We start from the raw sequence: 20,415 nt of genomic DNA on the forward strand, positions 1-20,415 counted from the left end.
TTTATGGCTACATACTCCCTAGAATCCTCGTCCAAAAGAATTTGTTAGTAAGCCCTGGATAAATCTAGCTTAATGAATTTTTCTCCCCCACTTACTTCAACAAATAACTCTTCGGGGTTTGGCAACGGGTGTTGGTCAACCTCCAAAACGGAATTGACGGTGACTTTACAATCCCCACAAACTTTGATTGAATTCGGCCGGTTTAACGACAGGAACTATCGGTGCCACCCACTCTGAGTAACGCACCTTTTCGATTACTCCCATATTTTCTAGGCGATTTAATTCTTGTTCGATGGCTCCTTTTAAAGCATATGGAACTTGGCACGGTTTGAAAAACTTCAGTTTTGACTCGGGCTCGACGAATAGTTTAGCCTTAACGCCTTGCATAGTATCTAACTCATCCTTGAATACAGATTGATGTCTAGATAACATGCTATCTAAATCACAACTTATCTTCTTGATGGATCCCCAATTTAACTTAATGTTCTTTAGCCAGTTCCTTCCAAATAGGTTTGGTCCGTTCCCTTTTAAAATTTGGAGCGATAACTTGGTGGTTTGATCTTGATAGGTTACTTCCACCAGTGCTTGTCCAATAATTTCGAGGGCTTCTCCCGTGTAAGTCTTCAACTTGATTTGGGACTCCTCTAATGGAACTTTCGGGAACCGTCTTTTCCATGCCTCCCGGCGGACATGATTGAAACTGACGCACCAGTGTCCGGCTCCATCGAAAAGCTTACACCACTCACCTTTACAGGAACCATGATGGATGGTTCAGGCTTTTCCTGATGAATGTGAAATAGTTTGAAATCGTCGTTTGGCTCTTTTTGAAGGATGTCGTCCTCCACGTACCGAACTGGTTGTCTTCTCCCACCTTGATTCGAACGTGATCCATGGGTGTAACTACCAGAGGATGAAGGTGCTTTCTTCTTACAAACTTTGGCGATATGCCCTTTTGACTTACAATTCCGACATAATTCTTCTTTAAATCGGCACTTTTGCGGGATGTGGTCCTCGCCGCAACAGAAACACGGTGTCTTTGGTTTTATCGCTTTTAGCGGATGCGGTGATCTCACATGATGTATGTCACTATCTGCGGGCGAATTCCTGAAGTTGTTGGCTTGCTTATCAGCAACTTCCATTGCCAACGCCATTTCTACTGCAGTTTTCCATGTGAGACTTTTTTCTACCAAGAGTCTTTTCTGAACTTGTCTGCTTCTCAGGCCACAGACGAATCGGTCTCTAAGGGCTTCCTCTAAAAATGCGCCGCAGGCACAATGTTCTGAACACCTCTTTAGGGCTGCAATGTACACCGCCACACCTTCCCCCTCGAGCTGTTCGCGCTTGTGGAAGTGAAAACGTTCAGCGATGACGATCGGCTTGGGCTCATAGTGATCTCGTAAAGTTGTGACCAAATCTGTAAGCTTTACGATAGATGGCTTCACCGGAGCTAGTAAATCTCTCAAGACGTTGTAGGTCTTGCTGCCTATTGAGGTCTGGAACGTGGCCACGATCTTCTTTTCTTCTTTGATTTCGTTCGCGATCACGTGTTGATCGAAACGTTCGCAGTTTGCGTTCCAGTCTTCTGAACTGGAGTTAAAGAACTCAATTGTTCTAAGAGTGGCCATCCTCTTCGCCAGTTGTTGTGCATTAGGGTTCGTTATATACTACTATAGAGTAAAGCATGCACAGACCAAGTGCTCTACACAACTACTTTATTAGAATGCCCTGAAGTTAATTACACACAATGATAGATGAGCATAATCACGTGACTACGGTCAAATGTGTGCTAACCAATAGAATAAAGATTATATAATAGCTAAGGTACTTATCCAAATAGGAACAAACACTCCAGAATCCTTGCTCATGGAGGATATCAGGGAGATTATTATAGAACCCCTAAAGCATGAGGGTACTTAGGCCATCTATTTCGACAAGCATTCTACCGCAGCTTTTGTTTGAAAGAATATGGACCTACAGTATGCGACATTAGTATGCGCTCTAGAGATTGCAAATGTAAATTGCATCCAAGTGTTCCTCTATATGCGTCATGACTACCAGTAGAAAAAATGACAATTACTAATTCAAAAATGGCAAAAATAAAACGACAAAATAATTAACTAAAATATCATAGGGGAAAAATAGGCAGGAAATAAGACGAAAAAACAAACGAAACAAAAGCAGAAACGGATAAAACAAGTTTTAATATCACAGGTTCAAGCGAAAAATTAGCGTGAGTACATGTAATAAAAAGTGCTTATTTCTTTGGTCGTTTTCCATCTCGAGGCTACATGGGTTCTGCAGTCAACAGGAGAACTTCCCCTGTCGACGCGGTGAGTTGATCACCACTAAGTAAATGAACATTCATCGAGGCAATAAATTTGTCAAACATGCCATCCACTTCCGTTATTCCACAAGCTCTGTCGCCATGAATACGCCCGAGATACACCGGCTGAGACCCATCCTTGTCGCTCACTCTAACTGCATTAACTGGAACAGGGTTTCCGGTCTCTGCCCTAACCCACTCATACCTTGTGGCCGAAAGAGCACTTATCCTGGGACGTCCAAGTTGTACAAAACTCACCATATCGGGGTAAACACATAATTTCCCCTTTTCTTGCCACACTTTACAAACCAGAACATGATGTCGCTCTGGGTCCAACAAATCAGCTTGCCAGATTGCTCTTCCGAGATAAACAGGGATGTTGTTGCTTCTTCGCTCAACCTCTAACAAATTTTTACTGGAAAGTGAACTACAATCGTCTTGCAATTGGACCCAGCAGGGCTTGGGATTAGATGGGTGCACGCTAATTCCCCCTCGGTCGCCTTTGATCGTAACACAGCCATAACGTTCAGGATCCACGGCCACATCTATGAGCCACATTTTGTCCCCGTCGTGTACTGAGACATACATTAAATGACCATCATTTTCAGCTGGAAATGGCATGGTCTCACCAAACGGAAAATGGTTGAAACCTCCATGGATCAAACTGTTGTGAATTCGCCGCTCCTTCTCTTTCTCGTCTTTATGATGGTCGTCTAACTTCCCTGTAGCCTGAGCAGCGGCAACCATTCCTTTAGCCTCGTCCATAATACGAGTAAATTCCTTAGTTTCCCTTAGTTTGTCGCCTCGGACCCGTAGAAATATCTCTTTGACACCTTTGACTCGGTTGGTCGCATATATGTGCGGTGCCCTGGGTTTAAGCGCTGCGGAGAAAAATTATAGTATATTATAATAAATTTTATTAAAATTACGATAAGTCTCGCTGATTTTGCCTGTGCTAGAGGCCTTTCCAAGACACCTATCGCTCTTCTCCTTATCTGGCGGTCTTTTAAAGACTTTTTTTTTTGGAAGGGGAGGGGAGCAAATTAAACTTAATTGCTTTCTCGGACCAAAGAGCGAAAAACAAAAATGTTTAAAAAAGTTTGACCAGATTTCGTTGACAGTAACCTTTACTAAATTTGGCATTTGGCTCAGCATGATGAATATACATGTTGTCAAAGTGAAAAGTAACAAACAAATACCTGGCTTACTCTCTCCTGCGCCCATGGTTGAATACGATGTAACTTGCACCTCTCCAAGTATCACGAATCTATCAAAATATAACAGGGAAGTAAGCCAATTAGAGCTGGTCTTGTCAACAAGGCCATTCTTCTATACAAAACGATGTGTACACAACACATGGCAAAACTTGCAAACTTCAGTTTTCCGCTCCCTGTTCATTTTCGTTGATCATTTGATCATGGTCCAAACCTTAAAGCCAGGGGCCTACGCTACACTTCACAAAGAATGAGTACTGGAGCACTGAGATTGGAAAATGAAGACTTGAAATGTGGAATGGGGAATGGAAAATGAAGGATGATTAATGAACAATGGAATCCAGAGAATAAAAAATGAGAAGAATAAACAATGTTGAGAGGAGAATGAAACTTAACAAAAAATCATGAAGTTTAAAAGGGAAAGAGAGATTTGGAATTCGAAATTAACGCACAGACAATAAAGAATACAATTATATAGAATAAACATTACAAAAAAAAAATTAATGGAGAATGGAACACGCCGTGAAAACGGTGAAATATTACAGAAAGGATGAATAAATAAAGACTTGAATAAAGAATGGAATAGGGAGGAAGGGGAATGTAGAATTATGAATAGGGAAAAGAGAATCATGAATGGAGAATGGTAAACAAAGAACGGAGGGAAGAGAATGGAGAGCGGAAAAGGAAGAATGGACAATACGAGATGAAGACTGAAGAATGGAGAATGAAGAATTGTATGGAACATAATTACGGACTCGGTAGGTGCTTGTTTACTTTTACGTTTTCTTTGCATGGATGGTTTCTCGTTCAGCACGCGTACCTTTTCGCATGAGTGTCGAATTACACATTCTGAGCATGTCATATGACGCACTGCTTGAAAGAAATGCCAAACAAAAGTTATCATGCCTGCCTTTTCTTCTGCTTATTAAATATGCGCATATCTGGAAATTTGTGACATGCTTAGCGTGCCGTGTCATGACACGTGCGCCCGTGCAAACAAACAAAAAAAAACAGGAATGATGAAAAATATAACCTGGCATAACTGTTAAAATTCATACTAATCATGACGGTGTCAGAGTGACTTAAGGTCTATCGCGGCTAGCTAATCATGGCGATCTTCGGTCATCGCAATGGAGCAAGCCTCAGGAACTAAATCGACTACCCTTCGAGTGAAAAATAAGAGCTTGCCTTGATTACCTTTCCGATGCGTTGAGTGGAAGGCCAGATCAGTAACTGCAACCGAGTTTTACGGCGCTGTCATTCCGAGCGATCTTCATTTCTTAGTGAATTCGGCTGTTGTTCATTCATAATACACTCGCCTTGAAAAGTTTGTTTTCTACTTGTCATGTGAAATAACTTGCGTATTTTTGTGAGCCACGATTGGGCCGAATTTCACTGAACATTTCACTTTCAGATCCTGTATTAGAAACTAAAAAACTTCAGGCAAAAGTGTTAAAAAACTATTGTAAACTATTGCAGAATATGAACTTTGATGGTTTTTTAACTTTGATGGTTTGACATTTTTGACGACACTGTTGTTCGCTTTGGAAATAAGATTTGTTTTGAAAAATTGAAAGTAATTCTTGGGGAATTTAACGGATTATTGATTATAAAACAAATAGAAAAGCCTTGACTGTGCTCTGTTCTGTTGTTCTCTCAAGAAGTGGGGAGAAACACTCGACTACGTCTCGTGTTTCCCCCCACACTTCTTTCGTGCTCTAGCCGCTTCCTGCGTGCTTTACAACAGAACAGAGCACAGTCAAGACTTCTCTATTTGTTAAATAAAGATCAAAAGACATGTATTGACTTAATAGAACGTTAAAACTTACTTCTGTGGTTGAGCAGCTTGCTTTCAGATACACGGCTGTTTCGCGATGGAAATTTAGTTCGCGCATGCGGTCTACAGGAAACATCGAGTTAATTATTACTTCTCTGGCTAATACCAAATTATGCATTTGCATAAATCTAGCGTCCATGGCAACCCCTTGGGCTAAGACCTAGTTTAGCCAATGAAATCTTACTGTGTATGTAATGTATGTGAGCGAAATTCAGCATGGCGGATGTGTGCACATGAAGAGGCCCTTGCTCTCGAAAATTTGAGTAAAATCGGTCAAATTTTGCCTGTATTCGACGAAAACACGTTGCTATGGTGGAGTTCAACAAGCACACCCTATGAAATCGACTGAAAACTTTTATTTCAATTTGCAAAAGGCCCGAATTTTTCCCAGCAAAGCAAGAATCATTAGAGAAGACTTCAAACCTTACTGAACAACTGACAGAGGTAAGTGTTTTAATCCGAATTGTTTTAGACTCCTCTCGAGGCGCTTTTAATATGTTAAGATCGGCCGTTATGCGACTCTATTTTGAATTTCGGAAGTACTGAATTTTAAGCAAAACAGTCTGTAAACGACTGGAGAGCTTTAGTTTTGGTTCCAAAGAGTGCGGTAACACTTTTATTCATATAAACTAGTACTTGAGCAAATAAATTACACTAGATTTACATACATAGTACTCGTTCTTAGTCAATGAACCGATACATTGCAAGTGAAAAGGCAGGAGATTTACTCGTTCGCTTTTCGTTTTAAATTTCTCTCTTTAGGTTTGAGAGCTTTCCGGACTCGTGGCAATGTGGTGGTTAACAAGGATTTGACGTAATCTCGTGTCCTTTTTCTTCACATGGTCAAAATGCTGGGACTGGGTCTTGAAGGAGTTTATTCCTTCAATCCTTTGTTCACCATGGAATCCATTGTTGAAGAAAAGGGCAAACATGTTCTTCTAGCGTATTGAGACTTGGTGTGATCATCATGTCTGGGAATTTTTCCCTAATGAACTGAAAATTTGCGATGTCTTCCTCTGCAACAAGAAAAGGTGGAACAGACTTAAGACATGATCTTATTATTGAATTCATGTTTTTCATAAAAGTGAGGTTCTTTCTTTCACTTACCTAGCTTATCAATCTTGCCATTATTGAGATAGTCTGCACTTTCATAGACTAAGTGGCAAGCAGCAAATAACTTGAGAACTTATTTAAATTTAACACTAATTTCTCTTGCTTGAGAAAGGAAGGAAGGACACAGCTCCACTGTTTTTGTCACCACAGTACTGCATAGTTAAATGATATTGTCTTCCTACCAAAAAAGAAACCTGCAACAATTTAATAGAATTTTGTGACTCAACAATTTCCTTCTCTAAGGGTAGGATTTGTGTTACCTTGCAGCAAATGTGTACATGGTTACCAATTAATGATTTTCCATGGTAAGCTTGTCTCTTGACATTCATTTTCTTGAGAACCTCATCCAAATGAACTGATAATGGTCCATTGACTTTCTCAAAGGCAGCCGATTCCATTTGTTCACTCAAAAGCTTTTCCTATAATGTTGAGATAATACTTTTTAAATCTTGCTGTTGATAGGTTGTCAAATTCATTTGAGCCAGTGTAAATATATAAATAAATATATAAATAAATGATCTGTAAAACCAAATCATACCTTCTTCAACTGAAAAATTAAGATGGGTTTGAAACATGTGCAATGGAATTGGAGGATCATACAGCTGTTATACTGGAAAACACAAATATATTATTGCTACCTCCTCCTTTGCATTTCCAAGGAGTTTGTGTATCTCCTCCTGTAGTAGTGTAAAGTAGGCAAGCATGATATGAACATTAGCATGTAGACTTTGTAAATTCAGCAACTCCTCTAAAGAATTGGCTTTTTCATGAAATTTTTGTGCCTGTCTAGTATGTAGTTGGGCAGCTCTGAATGCCTGGATCTTTTCATCATTCTCTTCACTGTCTCCTGCCAGCATCATTTGAATTTTTTTTGTCCAGTGCAAAGCACTGGTTCTCTAGTTCATCAAACAGTTTCTTAAACACACCCAAGCTAATGTGAAGTCCACGAACACAAACCTGAAATAAAGAACCATTTAGTTAGGTGTCCTGTATGTCCCTCTTCAAAGCAATAAAATAAACTCTTCTAAGGGCTGAAAAAGGATTATCTTATCTTTTGTTTTGAAATGAATGTCTTTATTTTCAACTTAAAAAAAATATTTTATTACCTGGCCACCTGTTTTGAGGAGAATAGTTGCCCCATCCTGAGTGAAAGGAACCGTCAAATGATGAACAATCCAGCTTCCTCCTTTAGGGATGAATAAACTTCCTTTGGGCTGGTTAGCATTTGATAAACTGACAGTTTTTCCCCACAAGTTGTTGTTGTGCTAGTGGTGGTTGTAAGTTCTGGTTGTATTATTTAGTACATTTACCTGTGCTGGTCCCTTTTCCTCTGCTGCAGGTATGCCATACCATGCAGGTATGCCATAATGGGTTTCACTGGGACAAGGGGGGGTGGTTTTACTGAAACTGATCTTTGGGAAGGGGTTAAGGCGTGTGTGGGTGCTGTTGTAGGGCTTTGAATGCAATATTCTTGATGTTGAGGTAGTTGGTGAAGTTTTACTGTATGTTTACAAGTAGGACATTGAAAATCTAACTCTGAAAGTATAGTGCGAAGAACAAAAGGGGCTTTCTCAACGAACTTGTTAGGATTTACAGTGACAGTTCAGCACACTGGGCAAAGGGATCCACACATTTCAAAAGAAAATGACCAACAACTAGCACAAAATATGTGTGGAGTTCAGCATTTTGTCTGGACTGGTTGATCAAGTACCTCTTTTCAAATTGGGCACATATACTCATGCTTGTTTTCAACAAACTGTTCTGGATAAAGAGGTTCTGATCCTCTAAAGCTTTGTAGATTCTTTACCTCCTATTTACCTCCTAAAAGAATGAGAGTGTGGCTGGATCAGGTTGGAAGCTTAAAGTGCCAGTATGTAATGCCTCATTAATTGAATGATACTCCAAAGAATCACAGCGAATCGATTCAAATATCCCGGATGGTTGTCTTAATTTCAGAGAGACGCGACTCATTAATGAAGAACTATTTGAATTTTTATTTAAAATTAATAAATTGGAAGTTTTAAAGAAGTTAGCCGTTAAGTGCTCGAGTTTTTCCCCGTTCAAATCACTGCTCAATTCCTGGAAAAAAAACGAACCCACAGCTGAGTATTTATTAGGAAAAAAAAATTAAAAATAAATGATAAAAAAAGGTTAATTTTACTTTTAATTTCGAATTGCCAAGCAGAACTTTCGATCAGACAAAGGGGCTTGCCTCACTTTTCAAGCCAGTGGCTGCATGCAGCAAAACTGAAAAATCAAATCAAAGAGTAATTTTACATTCAAGACCGTAAAACACGCCAAGCAGACGATTAATCTATCAGGTTTCAAGTGGTAATTTGTAAGAATAATGGTAGCGAGTGTGTTTCCAAAGGTTTCCCGCAAACACGAGTAAACCAGTGAACGAAAAGCATGTTTCGCTAAATGGAGCCTATTTTCTTTAATATCCTTCACAAATACTTTTGAAACTTACGGGGAGAAACAAATGCCTACTGCGAATTGCACTTAGAGTGATGGTGAAAAAGATTTTCATTAAGTTTCTTTTGACTTCACGAGGGACGCGCAGGAGTTAATAATACTAATAATATAATTAATTAATAATACTAAGCTAATAATACCCTCAATTACAAACTAGATACGATAGATTTAAATATCTTAAATTCACTTTAACTCAATTGCAAATAGTTCGTAAGTATGACGACACTGCTGAATTGAAGCTAAGAGCACTTACCAATTTAATTTCAAATACTATAATAATAAACTTTACTTTTCCTTTAAGGAAAGAGCAACCAAGGAGAAAAAAGTGACAAGCAAAATGTATTAGTATGGGCTCCTGGTCTCCACCCTTCCTCGACTGGGGAAGTAGAACTCATGAGTGACTTGTTGTCTCCTTATCGCTTGGTCTCGTCATATTTAAGCTGCACTGTACTTTTTCTTATTGACCGGGTTATATAAGTATCTTGGTCACTGTTATCTGTCGCTAGTGTATCCCGCAGAGAGAGACATGACGGAACAACAATACCATTATCGTCATGTGGGTGTCATATAGAAAGCGCCTAAAAATTGAGACAGAAAAATCCATTTACTAAACTTTCAAACTGGTGTTTGCTGGCCAAGAAGAAAAACAGGAAAGAGAAAAGGAGAAAAACAGGAAGCCTGGGTACGAACCTTTTTTGCAAACTGTGGTAAAACAAAAGCAGTTCTGTGAATGTCAGCATTGTAGTACCTCAGCTGAAACTTCTCAAGTTGGTCCTCAGTAAACTCAGTAACTGGATTATCAAACTTAGTTTCCTAAAGTGCAATGAGATATATATGTTACAACCTCATTCCTCGCACACTTTTTCGTCATTACCTGAATATACTGCCTTAAAATAACTCCCACTAATATTCTGCTCATATCTTCTGCACCCAATGCATAAGTAATACCGCACTACGTGAACAGTATTATCAACCCTCTCCCCCTTAAGTTTCGGTTACCAGAGATTTCGTTTTAGCACACCCAATTTTTTCTCCCTATTTATCGAATTCCATCAACCACCAGCTTAATAAAAAACTGATGTCGAAGTCTGTCACGAGGTGTTACCAACCTTATTTTTGCTACACAGTATGAATCCTATCTGTCCACTGGGATATGTTGGTATTGTCGTGTAACCATAACTGACTGAAGGAAATAATCTTCTACAGAAATCCAAGACTGACTTGATTAAAGGGATATGAAGCCATATACATTCACCTGTGAGAATAAATTATCAGCGGTGCTTAGTTTCACTGCTTTGGGCGTAAAACGTACGCAAACGTTAGTATGATCCTATTTAAGTGTTGGAATGAGAGGATGTTATATTGTTATAATCTTAACTATTACCTTTTTGATAGTCTGGAGGTTGAGGAATCTTTTACAGATAGTAGCCATTAAATCGTAATTAAATTAAAGACAAAGAAAAAAGTACCGTGGTTATGCTTTTAAACATGACATCTCGACTCTAACTTTTGAAATCCGCATCAAAAGAGATTACTATGCTTAGAACAAATGAACCGTTGTCAAAGGTAAATAGGTGTTGATGAATATTTATTCGTCTTTTTCACCATGGATTCCCTATCAAAACTGAGCTAGTCAGCACGTTTCCAATGCTATTAGGGCAAATGACAATTAGCATCACTTTGAAGCTGTACCCTATGGCACAGTTGCTCGCTGTTACTAGTGTGTTTCGGCCGACATTCAGCCTAAATCGACGTTCGAATGTCTCCTTAAATATGTCTGCCAACTATCTATGTCCCCACGCTCTTGACAAGAAGATTCCTCGTTCTTTATTTCATTACTGAGCTTAAAATGTTACCACATTCCCAATCATGGCCTACATCTGTACATGTATCTCACCACAGAGTCTCAGTGGCTCAGTGGTAGAGCATCTCCCCGTTGGGAATCGAGGAAAGACGAAGAAACATCTTTCTTTACTATGGACTACGGGTAAATGTTTTTGGTATACATTGTATAGAGATGTGATAATGATAACGCACACGTGCATCAACATACAGTAAGGCGGCCGGAAAATTAAGTACCTTGGCAGCATAATAATCCATCTGGCTTAAGTGCTTTTTTCATGAGTTCATAGTATGATTCTTGAAACAGAGATTCTGCAGGACCTGGAAGGACAGTGACGATACTGATTTAATACGTAAGTTACATGCATTTATGGTTACCAACAAACAAACAAAATTTTAAAAAATAATAATTGGAACAAAAAAAAAAAAAAGGTAAGCACAATTTTATTATTCAACAACTGAGTGATAACTGATGTCAAGTGGTAAAAAAGCACACACTTGTATTGGATGTCATCCAGCACACGATGGCAATTTTCAAAAACGCCAGTGGACTATTTGTAAAGTTTCGAAAGCTCAACGTTAAGTGTTGGGACATTCATACCCTCCTCAACTCCCTCAAAATGTAGCTTCTCCTCAAAACAACAGTTTTGCACCCGTCAAGCAGAAATTTCACACAGATGAACTCAGTGTAAAATGAAAGTTGATTCTCAAGGCCATATTATGATAAGAATTATGTGACAGACCATAGAACTGATGGCAAGACCTTGGGAGTTAAGAGCTGGAGTGATGGCTATTGCATTGATAAGTATGCATACCTACAGGATCTGAAGAGTCTGTAATAATAACATCAAATTCATTTTCATGCTTCTTCATGTAATCAAATCCATCTCCTACATACTGAGTTAATTTAGGTGAGCTAAAACCCTCGGCCATATTTGGTAAATGCTTTTTACACACTTCAATTACTTCCTACATGGAAAAATGAAAACAAATCAGATAAACTGTCTGAAGTTCATGTCAACATAATTATTAAAACAAAATCAATTGTTAGGATGATTTACATGTAGTCATCATTGTAATATACATGAAAAAATTATGTGCTTCAAGTGCATTCTTCATGTAACACAAGTGCAATGTTGGAAGTCAAGTGCAAATTACGAATTGCACACAAGCACTTTCAAAATTTCGTCTGTCTTGACTTCCTGTGATGCTTTTTTCATGTAAATTATTAACAAGCAATAACATGATTTCTAGTGTAATTTGGTGTAAATATGCACCTAAGACCACAAATTGCACACACCTTATCAGCTCATGTGATTTTTTTTTGTATTTGAAAAATTTACTCATGTTAACACACATATTGAGACCAATTGCATTTGAAATAATTTCATTACTTATGCTTATTGGCAGAGAGGATTATGAAAACAAGAACACTGACAAGTGAACATTTAGGGAGGATAATGACGGTGATCAGTGACAAACCAGGCTTTTTTTATTGAACTTTTACACTCTAACATCAGTATGCATATTCTCCAGACTGTTCTATACAATTCCTAAGGTGCTGACAAGAAGAATTAGCTTATAACAATCCACAACTTTTTTTTAGCTAGTGATCATTTCCTTTATCCTCATAACCTCAATGTTTAATTCATGGGTAATATTGTAAAGAGAAATTAGATGCTAATCAACCTCAGGGGTGGAAGGATTAAAAAGATACAGCCTATTGAGGAAGACCTTCAACTAAAAGTCATATTGCACAGTTTGAGCAAGACTGGTAATGAATGATAAAAAGACCTCAAAAGCTTTATGAGTACTGTAAGTCACACAACCACTTTTTCACTCACCTCATCTATTTCACATTGAACAATGGACTCCACAGCTGGATGTTTAGAAACTTCTCTTATAACTCCTCCATCGCCTCCGCCAACAACAAGAACCTGTAGATTATTAGAAGTACTGTATTTAGCTACGTAGAGATTTCATCACAAATTGCCAAACTGGTTAGTTACTCAGACATTTAATGATAGGATAATCAGTAGTTCAAATTGGAACATTTTACCTTTCGAGGACAAGGATGCGAGTTGAGTGGAAGAAAAGTAATCATCTCTTGATAAGAAAACTCATCTCTATCAGTGCATTGTATAACTCCATCCAACACAAGGACCTTGCCATGATGCTTGCTAGAAAATTGAGAAGACTTCTATTCAATATGTGTGTTTGTGGGTCTATTTGATTATAGTATTAGATCAACTTTAGAAGAAAATATATATTTTTGTAGCAGAGGGACAAATCTCTATATCAAGCATGACATGTGCTCTGCAAATAGTCATGAAAATTGGTGAATTGCCTTGTATCTGGTAGAAATGTCTAGAGCAATTGATAACTCTTGATAGTCCCGAAACATACCTTTTAAACACAAGAATATCCTGATATTTTGATTTTCCCTCAAACAAAATCTCCTCTACTTCAAGAGAAAGTGCTTGGCCGGGCCACTGGTCATTTATTTCGGAAAACCAGCCATTCTGTATTCTATTCATTTTCTGTTTCTGAAAAAAAAATACAATCACATGAAGGAGTAAATGATAAACATAAAATTCTCTATATATGCTCTTTCTGTGTCAGTCATATCTTACCAGTTACCTTATTTTGTGTAGACAGTTCTTGAAATTTACTGGGTTGAATTTAACTTCAACAATCTCTCCAAGGAAATGGGAAATTTGGTAGTGCCTACTGTTGTGCCGACAGCAAATAACTGATTAAATCAGTCACATAACATATTCTTTTAGACATCCAGACTTTTAGCACTTTACATTATACCGAAAAGCCAACATCCCTGTGTCTGGAATGACAATACACTGATTTAGCAGGTCATTTTTACCATTATAGTCTCCTTTTTAATCTTTTTCTTATCTTTTGTTTCAGAAATTGTTTAAATATAGTAGAGGTTCTAATTCTCTAGTGATCTTATCGCAAAATAATGAACTGGCATTGAATTTATTAAGTCTTTATGAAATAAATATGTCATATAAAATTATATTCTGTGAGTAACAAATACATTGAATAAAACTTTATAGTACTGGCGTATTGTTTCTAAAATTAAATCGAATCCATTCGAGCACATATAAAATGCCGCAATATTCCTGTGTTATATTATATTATTATAATTTCATAAATCTTGCTTCTCATCAGCACCATAAAATTAGTAACCCTGATCTCGAGTTAATCTCAACCGACCAAAACATATTGAAGCTGGTTGATGGAAAACGGTACGATCACCTTTTTATTTTTCCCTTGTGCTAGATCTCAGTCTAAATATATGTTTCTGACTGAACTGCGCCGACACATTTAAAAGATAATCAACAAAGATAAAACTAGTACAGAGAAATGGAAGAGGAAGCCAAATTGAACGCGAGCTAAACTCGTGATCAGCCACATCAAGATCAGTGAGCAGTCTTCAAGGAAACGCTATGTTCCCTACCTGTTTCCTCCTTGCGTGAACGTCTCCAATATACCACGATGAACACCACCGAAATTCCTGTGACTCGAGATCATAAGCTTCTGCACGAAGCACGTGTATCTATTTGTACTCAAGCGCTATAAACATTGGGGCCAGTGCCCTCAACCTACCCCTCCCTGGTCAGAAATATCTCTGAGCAAAAATGACTTGACCGATACTTTCTAAACCAAATTTTCCATAATTTACGTTGCAATTAAACTATAAAATCGACCTTATGGCAGACCAGCAATTATAAAATCAGGAACAAAATGCATAATGGGTGACGATTTCTGAAGCTTCCGATTATCTTTCCAGGCCCTAGTGAGGGAAATTTACCCTTGCAAAAGACTGGAGTCTAGGGAAGCGGTAATTCTTCCCCATTCCTCGTAGTTTATTTCAACAATGGCGGCAGCATCGTCTTCAACGGGTGCCTCGAACCCCTCAAATCCCGTTGTTTTCTTTGATATATCCATAGGGGGACAGGTAATGCGACTTTGATTTCGTTTTTTTTTTATATTTTTTCTTCCTGATGATCATCTTTCTGATGGCCGAGAGCAGGACTCGCAAACAAGTGGTTCATCGGGATGCATGTGCAGGTTTCAAGCACGCGAAAAGCTTTTGGTTGTGCGATACGCACGTCTTGATAAGATATGAAGCAAACAGGAAGATTGGAGAACACGATAGTTTCGTTAGAGTTGCTTAAGGCGTAGCTGAGAGCAACGAAAGCTTTTTGATGTCAAATCGACTTTAAGTTATCCGGCCTGATCGCGAAGTTATGTCGCTTGAAACTTAGCTTTTGGAAGTGCGATACACACGTCTTGATAAGATATGAAGCAAACAGGAAGATTGGAGAACACGATAGTTACGTTAGAGTTACTTAAGGCGTAGCTGAGAGCAACGAAAGCTTTTTTTTTTTTTATGTCAAATGGACTTTAAGTCATCTGGCCTGATCGCGAAGTTATGTCGCTTGAAACTATAGCTGTGTTGCCTAAGAATTTCGTTTCCAACGCAGTATTTTACGTGAAAAATGTCAAAATTGATGGGAATCACTAAATTTTTATAGATCACCTAAGCTTTTACTGTAGTGAATACGAGCTTGACCTTGATTAGCTAAACTATTCCAATATTTATCTATCAATTTATCTATTTTAATATTTATTGATTTTAATATTTTATTGACATTGATCTTTTTTTTTTACTTCATTTATCTAATATGTAGTATTTTGTAATCAAGTATGCATTTTGTTCCAAAATGTAGGAGGTTGGAAGACTGAAAATGGAGCTGTTTGCAGATGTCGTACCGAAAACAGCAGAAAATATGAGGTGGTTTTAATTGTCCCGGAGTAAATTTAGAGTACCCCATTACTTTGTTGAAAAACAATCTACCTCTCCTAAGCTCTTATTCTAAAGAAGGAAATGTGTTTCTTGCATGCATAATGATGAACAGTAAAGTAACTAGAAAATAAATGACTAACTGCAACTTTAACCCTTTAACTCCTATGTGTGACCAAGACAGAATTTCTCCTTACAATATCAATACAATATTAAGCAGACAAGTGATGAGAATAAATAAAAATACTAATTAGAGGATTATTAATTGATCCAGTACTAAATTCTCAAAATTAACATCACAAGAACTATATGGCAGACAGTAAGGAGAACTAGGAATGAGATCTTGGGAGTTGAAGGATTAATTACAGAAATCTGTGGCACAGCTAGAGTATTTTTTTAAAATTCAGCCATTCCTCTTGTTATTTTCATGTACCATTTATTTATTAATTTGCTATTGAAAGAGGAAACAGTTTGAAAAGAGCACAAACTCATGAAAAAACTTCAATTGAGTCTCATGGAAAGCAAAATGTTTCAAATTTAAACCAAGAGAAAATGTAAAAATGCTTGAATTAGCTTGTGTACAGCCTCCCCTCTACCCTAAACAACATCATAAAGGGATCCTTTCCCAATTTTTTTGTGTGTTTGTGTTTAGTACATGTAGGGATAGGCTCAGTACAAAGGCCTTGACTCTTGTCTGAAGAAATAAATTTGAAGCTTTTTATGTCTCTCCTTACATGTATTTACAATCCTTTGAATTCTTGATCTGCGTCAAGCTCTCCCTTTTTCATAATGATGTGGATTGTAGTCTGTATGAACTTTTTCTAACTGAATAAATCCATGTAAATCCAAATTGGATGAAGCAGGAGATATGTCTCCAAACAAGACAACAAAACATTTAACCCAATCAAAGTGTCAGTGTTCAGTAGTGACATGGTTGATTCTACTGTAGTTTCGTTCATTCTTCACGTGACACTTAGTCAAAAGTTTAAACTCCACAATACCTTTTGGCAAACCTTTATATACATGTTTCTTCTTTACTTTCCATTTTTATTTCCAGACAACTGTGCACAGGAGAATTCAGGTAAAAATATGTTTTGATATTATTCCTCTGCTCTACCTGAATTTAAGAAATTACAGAAAAAAAGTTTGATCCTAGGTTTAACCTTAATCTCAGGTTAACCTTTACACCCTAACATCAGTATGCATATTCTCCATACTGTTCTCTATACATTTCCTAAGGTGCTGACAAGGAGAATTAGCTTAACGATACAGAGCTTCTGTAGTTGTTGATCATTTTCATTATTCTCATGACCTTAATGTGTGATTCAGGGGTGATATTGTAAGGAGAAATTAGATGCTGGGCACTCTTAGGGGCTAAAGAGTTAAGGTTCACCACGCATTCTGTCCAATGTCTGTCTGATTGATTTATTTAACTGTTGATGGAATGAGCTATGATTTTTTGGTTGTTTAAAAAAGTACATTTGGTATATAAATAAATTCAAGAAATCTCCTTTGTTCTTAATTTCAGCCACTCCTGTTTTTTTTCTCTCTTAGAAAAGATGGAATACCTCAAGGATTCAAAGGGGCCTTCTTTCACAGGTTTGTTGTAATTTTAGTTACATACAGTAAAGACCTCTAAAATGATTGCCTTTTTTTTGAATTTAGGAACAAAACATTGTATGTCTGTACTACATGTACACAGTGTATACAGGCAATTTTAGATGTCATAGTGTCTAAGAATGCAAATTTTTGTGATGGTATATAATTATTGCACATAGCAATGTAACTTGTCATCTTTGATTGCTTCTTTAAGATTTATGCTTTTATCTGGCAGGGTTATAAAAGACTTCATGATCCAAGGTGGCGACTTTGTCAAAGTAAGTGCTGGCTAATGCTTGGTATCCAGGATCCATGTCACTCAGGACTTTCAAAAGCAAACGTTATCTCCTCCCTCCAAACTTTAACTGTGCATCTGACTATTTGTTCCACATTAATCAAAACTATAATAAAATTCTCAAACGTGACTGGTTATCATCAGGCCAATATGAGCACTAATAAGACAGCATATGTATCATGCTTGTAATTGGACAGTTAGAGGGTCAGTTAACATGTCATTCCTGTGTAAGTGGACAGAACACACCATGTGTGCATGCTTTTGTCTCGCATTTTGCAGAGTTCATTGTTGCCATTGTTGTTGTTGTTTTTTTATGGAAATTTACAGGTAACTGATGTCTAGTTTCTGTCTGAAATTTTGTGATAATTTTAATTGACTAATTGGTAACAGGACTTTGTGTGGTCCAGTTCTGTCTGTGGTCATTCTGACTTGTGATTAATAAATTAGACTCCCACGTCACAGTAGTCCCATTTTGTTAATCACTTGAATGTATGATTACAGACCGAATAGGGCTCCACTCAGTCTTATTACCATTATTAGTTTAAAAATAATTCTTTGTCTCATGTCATGTTTATTAATCCTGTTAATGAAGAAAGAAACTTGAGTAAAATGTTTGTGGCCAGTCCCCACTGTAGTTTCATGTGCTCACTGAGAGAATACTTTTGCTGGATGTGTGGCAACCCCCTACTCTGTCAGCATGTAAGGGTTGTAATAAATTTATTCAAGGTCCTTAATTGATCCATGTCTCACATATGTGGTATATGCAGTCTATTTTTTCCAGCACATAATTTTTTTTTTTTTTTTCAAAGGGTGATGGTACAGGGGTTTTTAGTATTTATGGAGAAGTTGCATTCCCTGATGAAAATTTCAAGTTAAAACATGATGCACCAGGTCTTCTCTCTATGGTGAGTGTGATTCAACAAGTTTATATGATTATGCAGGAGTACATTGATATAAATAGTATCTTGCTTCTTTGCATTTCTTTTGATTGTAATTACATGTAACAACAAGTCTCAGTGCACCTCTAATACTCTCCACTATTATATTGGTAGTGATACTGGTTATACATTTGTATGATATGATAATGATAAAACAATGCATATTTACTTATAACGATGACAAAAAATAGGATGAGGATGATGGTTGTGATGCAACAGCAGAGCTGCGGCAGTGATGATAATGAGATCAATTCATCTACTTAGGCACAATCCTTAAAATGTTCAAATGTGCATGACAAGGAATGAGAGGTTCCTGAGATCAATCAAGTTAATTTTTAATCTGATCATATACACGACTGGATTGCATTGATGGTTACAATTGTGTTATAGCTTGGTCCATTCTTGACTTCCTTGATTTAAATGATAAATTTATCCAATGGTATTTTTAGGCAAACAGTGGTCCAAACACAAATGGATGTCAGGTAAGCATACATGTAAACAGTATAGTTATATTCAAAGGTATTGAACATTTGTAGCACTATTAAGGCTGTGTTCATGGTAGCAATTGATCAAATATTCTTGATACATTTAGATTTCAGTTTTCATTTAGCTTTTTTCTCTGAAAACTGTGCTCCTTTTAGAACAGATAATGTAGACAGATAAATTTAGAGCACCCTTTCATGCTAAATGGAGATGTTGTCTTTCGATTTTTTCATGTAGTTCTTTATCACCTGTGCCAAGTGTGATTTTCTTGATGGGAAGCATGTTGTATTTGGTAAGTATAATTAATACAATATGAACAAAGTTAATTTCTTTGTGGAGCTAACAATAAAACCTCCTGTTAATTTAGTTCCCAGTTTCACCATGTACAGTGTAGTGTTACCATCCTGATGCTGGTGAATAATTTTTTTAATCAGTCAACAATGTTTGTAAAATTAAATAAATAATTATATTTTAATTTGTTTGATTTATGTTGTTAAGAATGTTGTTGTTGTTGCCAATGAGTGTTGTCTTTTTAACCTATTGAGATTTATTTCTTGTAATTATGCATTTTTATATTCTCCCTCTTTGTATTCCAAGTTATCTATTGAAGGAATGCTATACTTCTAAAAGGGGCGATATTCTGTTTACATATTATTTTATGTGATTATTGTAAAATCAATATTCACATTTACTGTTGTGATTTTAGGTAAAGTTGTTGATGGACTGTTAGTGATGAGAAAAATAGAGGTATTGTTAAGTTTGTGTGTACATTGTATGTTCATTTGTACAGTTTTGTGAGTTTGCTTGAAATGTGTGCATATTTTAGAGTTTCCTGAAAGAAGGAAGGAGAGAGAGCAAAGTAATCTCACTTCCTAGCCTAAAACTTTCCCAAACAGTATTGCATTCTTTTTGTCATTAGAATACCATCCCCTCGCCATGTTCAGTGTACCTAGTGTAATTCTTAGTCCATGTGAAAAATGTAATTAAAAAAAAATCTCAATTTACTTAGTGTAATACCTTCTTGCTGCTCTCCTGGGTAAATCCTCATTGCTGTTATAATGTGTAATAAAATTAACTTACTGTACAATAAATTTTGCCTGTATATCATGTGGAAACAAAGTGTAGCCTTTCTCTGTCTTGCCAATATAACTTATATTGCTCAGTAAAGTGGTTTACGACCCTATTGCCTTTGTCATTTATCTCCCTTTAGAACGTTCCTACGGGACCTAACAACAGACCCAAATTACCTGTGGTTATATCACAGTGCGGAGAAATGTAGAGTTGTAAATGTATCTTTTTTATCTAATTATGTTTATACTTGTACAGAGGTTGGAATAAAAGTGTAGACAAATCCTTATGGTTTTCGTGCAGGTGAAGAGTGGTGACTAAATTGTAAGCATTTTACCTTTGAATAAAGGCACTTTCTGACCTGTATTGTCAACAAACCATTAACCACAATCTCTTATCA

The 20,415-nt window shown here is 37.1% G+C and overlaps 3 protein-coding genes and 1 long non-coding RNA gene across 4 annotated transcripts; 2 read left to right on the plus strand and 2 right to left on the minus strand.

Annotated features, from left to right (window-relative positions):
- Positions 1–1,709: 1,709 nt before the first annotated feature.
- LOC131780559 (uncharacterized) lies at positions 1,710–5,427 on the minus strand. The gene is made up of 3 exons (XM_059097174.2): positions 5,367–5,427; positions 3,523–3,590; positions 1,710–3,204 (listed from the first exon to the last, which is right to left on the minus strand). Exons 2-3 carry the CDS (start codon positions 3,545–3,547, stop codon positions 2,285–2,287), a joined length of 945 nt encoding a protein of 314 aa, XP_058953157.2. The 5' UTR covers positions 3,548–3,590; positions 5,367–5,427; the 3' UTR covers positions 1,710–2,284.
- Positions 5,428–5,582: 155 nt separating this feature from the next.
- LOC136283404 (uncharacterized) lies at positions 5,583–7,019 on the plus strand. The gene is made up of 2 exons (XR_010718763.1): positions 5,583–5,818; positions 6,137–7,019. It is a non-coding gene; the product is annotated as an uncharacterized lncRNA (long non-coding RNA).
- Positions 7,020–8,304: 1,285 nt separating this feature from the next.
- LOC131780539 (spermidine synthase-like) lies at positions 8,305–14,575 on the minus strand. The gene is made up of 9 exons (XM_059097142.2): positions 14,283–14,575; positions 13,211–13,350; positions 12,864–12,984; positions 12,649–12,741; positions 11,620–11,773; positions 11,042–11,125; positions 10,072–10,217; positions 9,653–9,775; positions 8,305–9,540 (listed from the first exon to the last, which is right to left on the minus strand). The coding sequence occupies exons 2-9, from the start codon at positions 13,339–13,341 to the stop codon at positions 9,526–9,528; spliced, it is 867 nt and encodes a 288-aa protein (XP_058953125.2). The 5' UTR covers positions 13,342–13,350; positions 14,283–14,575; the 3' UTR covers positions 8,305–9,525.
- Positions 14,576–14,691: 116 nt separating this feature from the next.
- On the plus strand, positions 14,692–20,298 carry LOC131780547 (peptidyl-prolyl cis-trans isomerase H). The gene is made up of 10 exons (XM_059097155.2): positions 14,692–14,783; positions 15,559–15,623; positions 16,690–16,713; positions 17,187–17,231; positions 17,467–17,509; positions 18,336–18,431; positions 18,914–18,946; positions 19,185–19,239; positions 19,654–19,694; positions 20,158–20,298. Exons 1-10 carry the CDS (start codon positions 14,703–14,705, stop codon positions 20,224–20,226), a joined length of 552 nt encoding a protein of 183 aa, XP_058953138.2. The 5' UTR covers positions 14,692–14,702; the 3' UTR covers positions 20,227–20,298.
- Positions 20,299–20,415: the final 117 nt, after the last annotated feature.

The sequence above is a fragment of the Pocillopora verrucosa genome, chromosome 9, assembly GCF_036669915.1.
Source record: "Pocillopora verrucosa isolate sample1 chromosome 9, ASM3666991v2, whole genome shotgun sequence".
NCBI classification, from domain to species: Eukaryota; Metazoa; Cnidaria; class Anthozoa; order Scleractinia; family Pocilloporidae; genus Pocillopora; species Pocillopora verrucosa.

Excerpts from the sequence above, each read along its gene's own strand:
- LOC131780559 (XM_059097174.2), bottom strand. The coding sequence starts at position 3,547 with ATGGGCGCAGGAGAGAGTAAGCCAG. Across the intron at positions 3,205-3,522 it reads CGCAGGAGAGAGTAAGCCAG|CGCTTAAACCCAGGGCACCG; the intron begins GTATTTGTTTGT and ends TTTTCTCCGCAG.
- LOC131780539 (XM_059097142.2), bottom strand. The coding sequence starts at position 13,341 with ATGAATAGAATACAGAATGGCTGGTTTTCCGAAATAAATGACCAGTGG. Across the intron at positions 12,742-12,863 it reads CGCATCCTTGTCCTCGAAAG|GTTCTTGTTGTTGGCGGAGG; the intron begins GTAAAATGTTCC and ends AATAATCTACAG. Across the intron at positions 10,218-11,041 it reads TGGATTATTATGCTGCCAAG|GTGAATGTATATGGCTTCAT; the intron begins GTACTTAATTTT and ends TTATTCTCACAG.
- LOC131780547 (XM_059097155.2), top strand. The coding sequence starts at position 14,703 with ATGGCGGCAGCATCGTCTTCAACGGGTGCCTCGAACCCCTCAAATCCC. Across the intron at positions 17,510-18,335 it reads AAGGTGGCGACTTTGTCAAA|GGTGATGGTACAGGGGTTTT; the intron begins GTAAGTGCTGGC and ends TTTTTTTCAAAG. Across the intron at positions 18,432-18,913 it reads CACCAGGTCTTCTCTCTATG|GCAAACAGTGGTCCAAACAC; the intron begins GTGAGTGTGATT and ends TGGTATTTTTAG.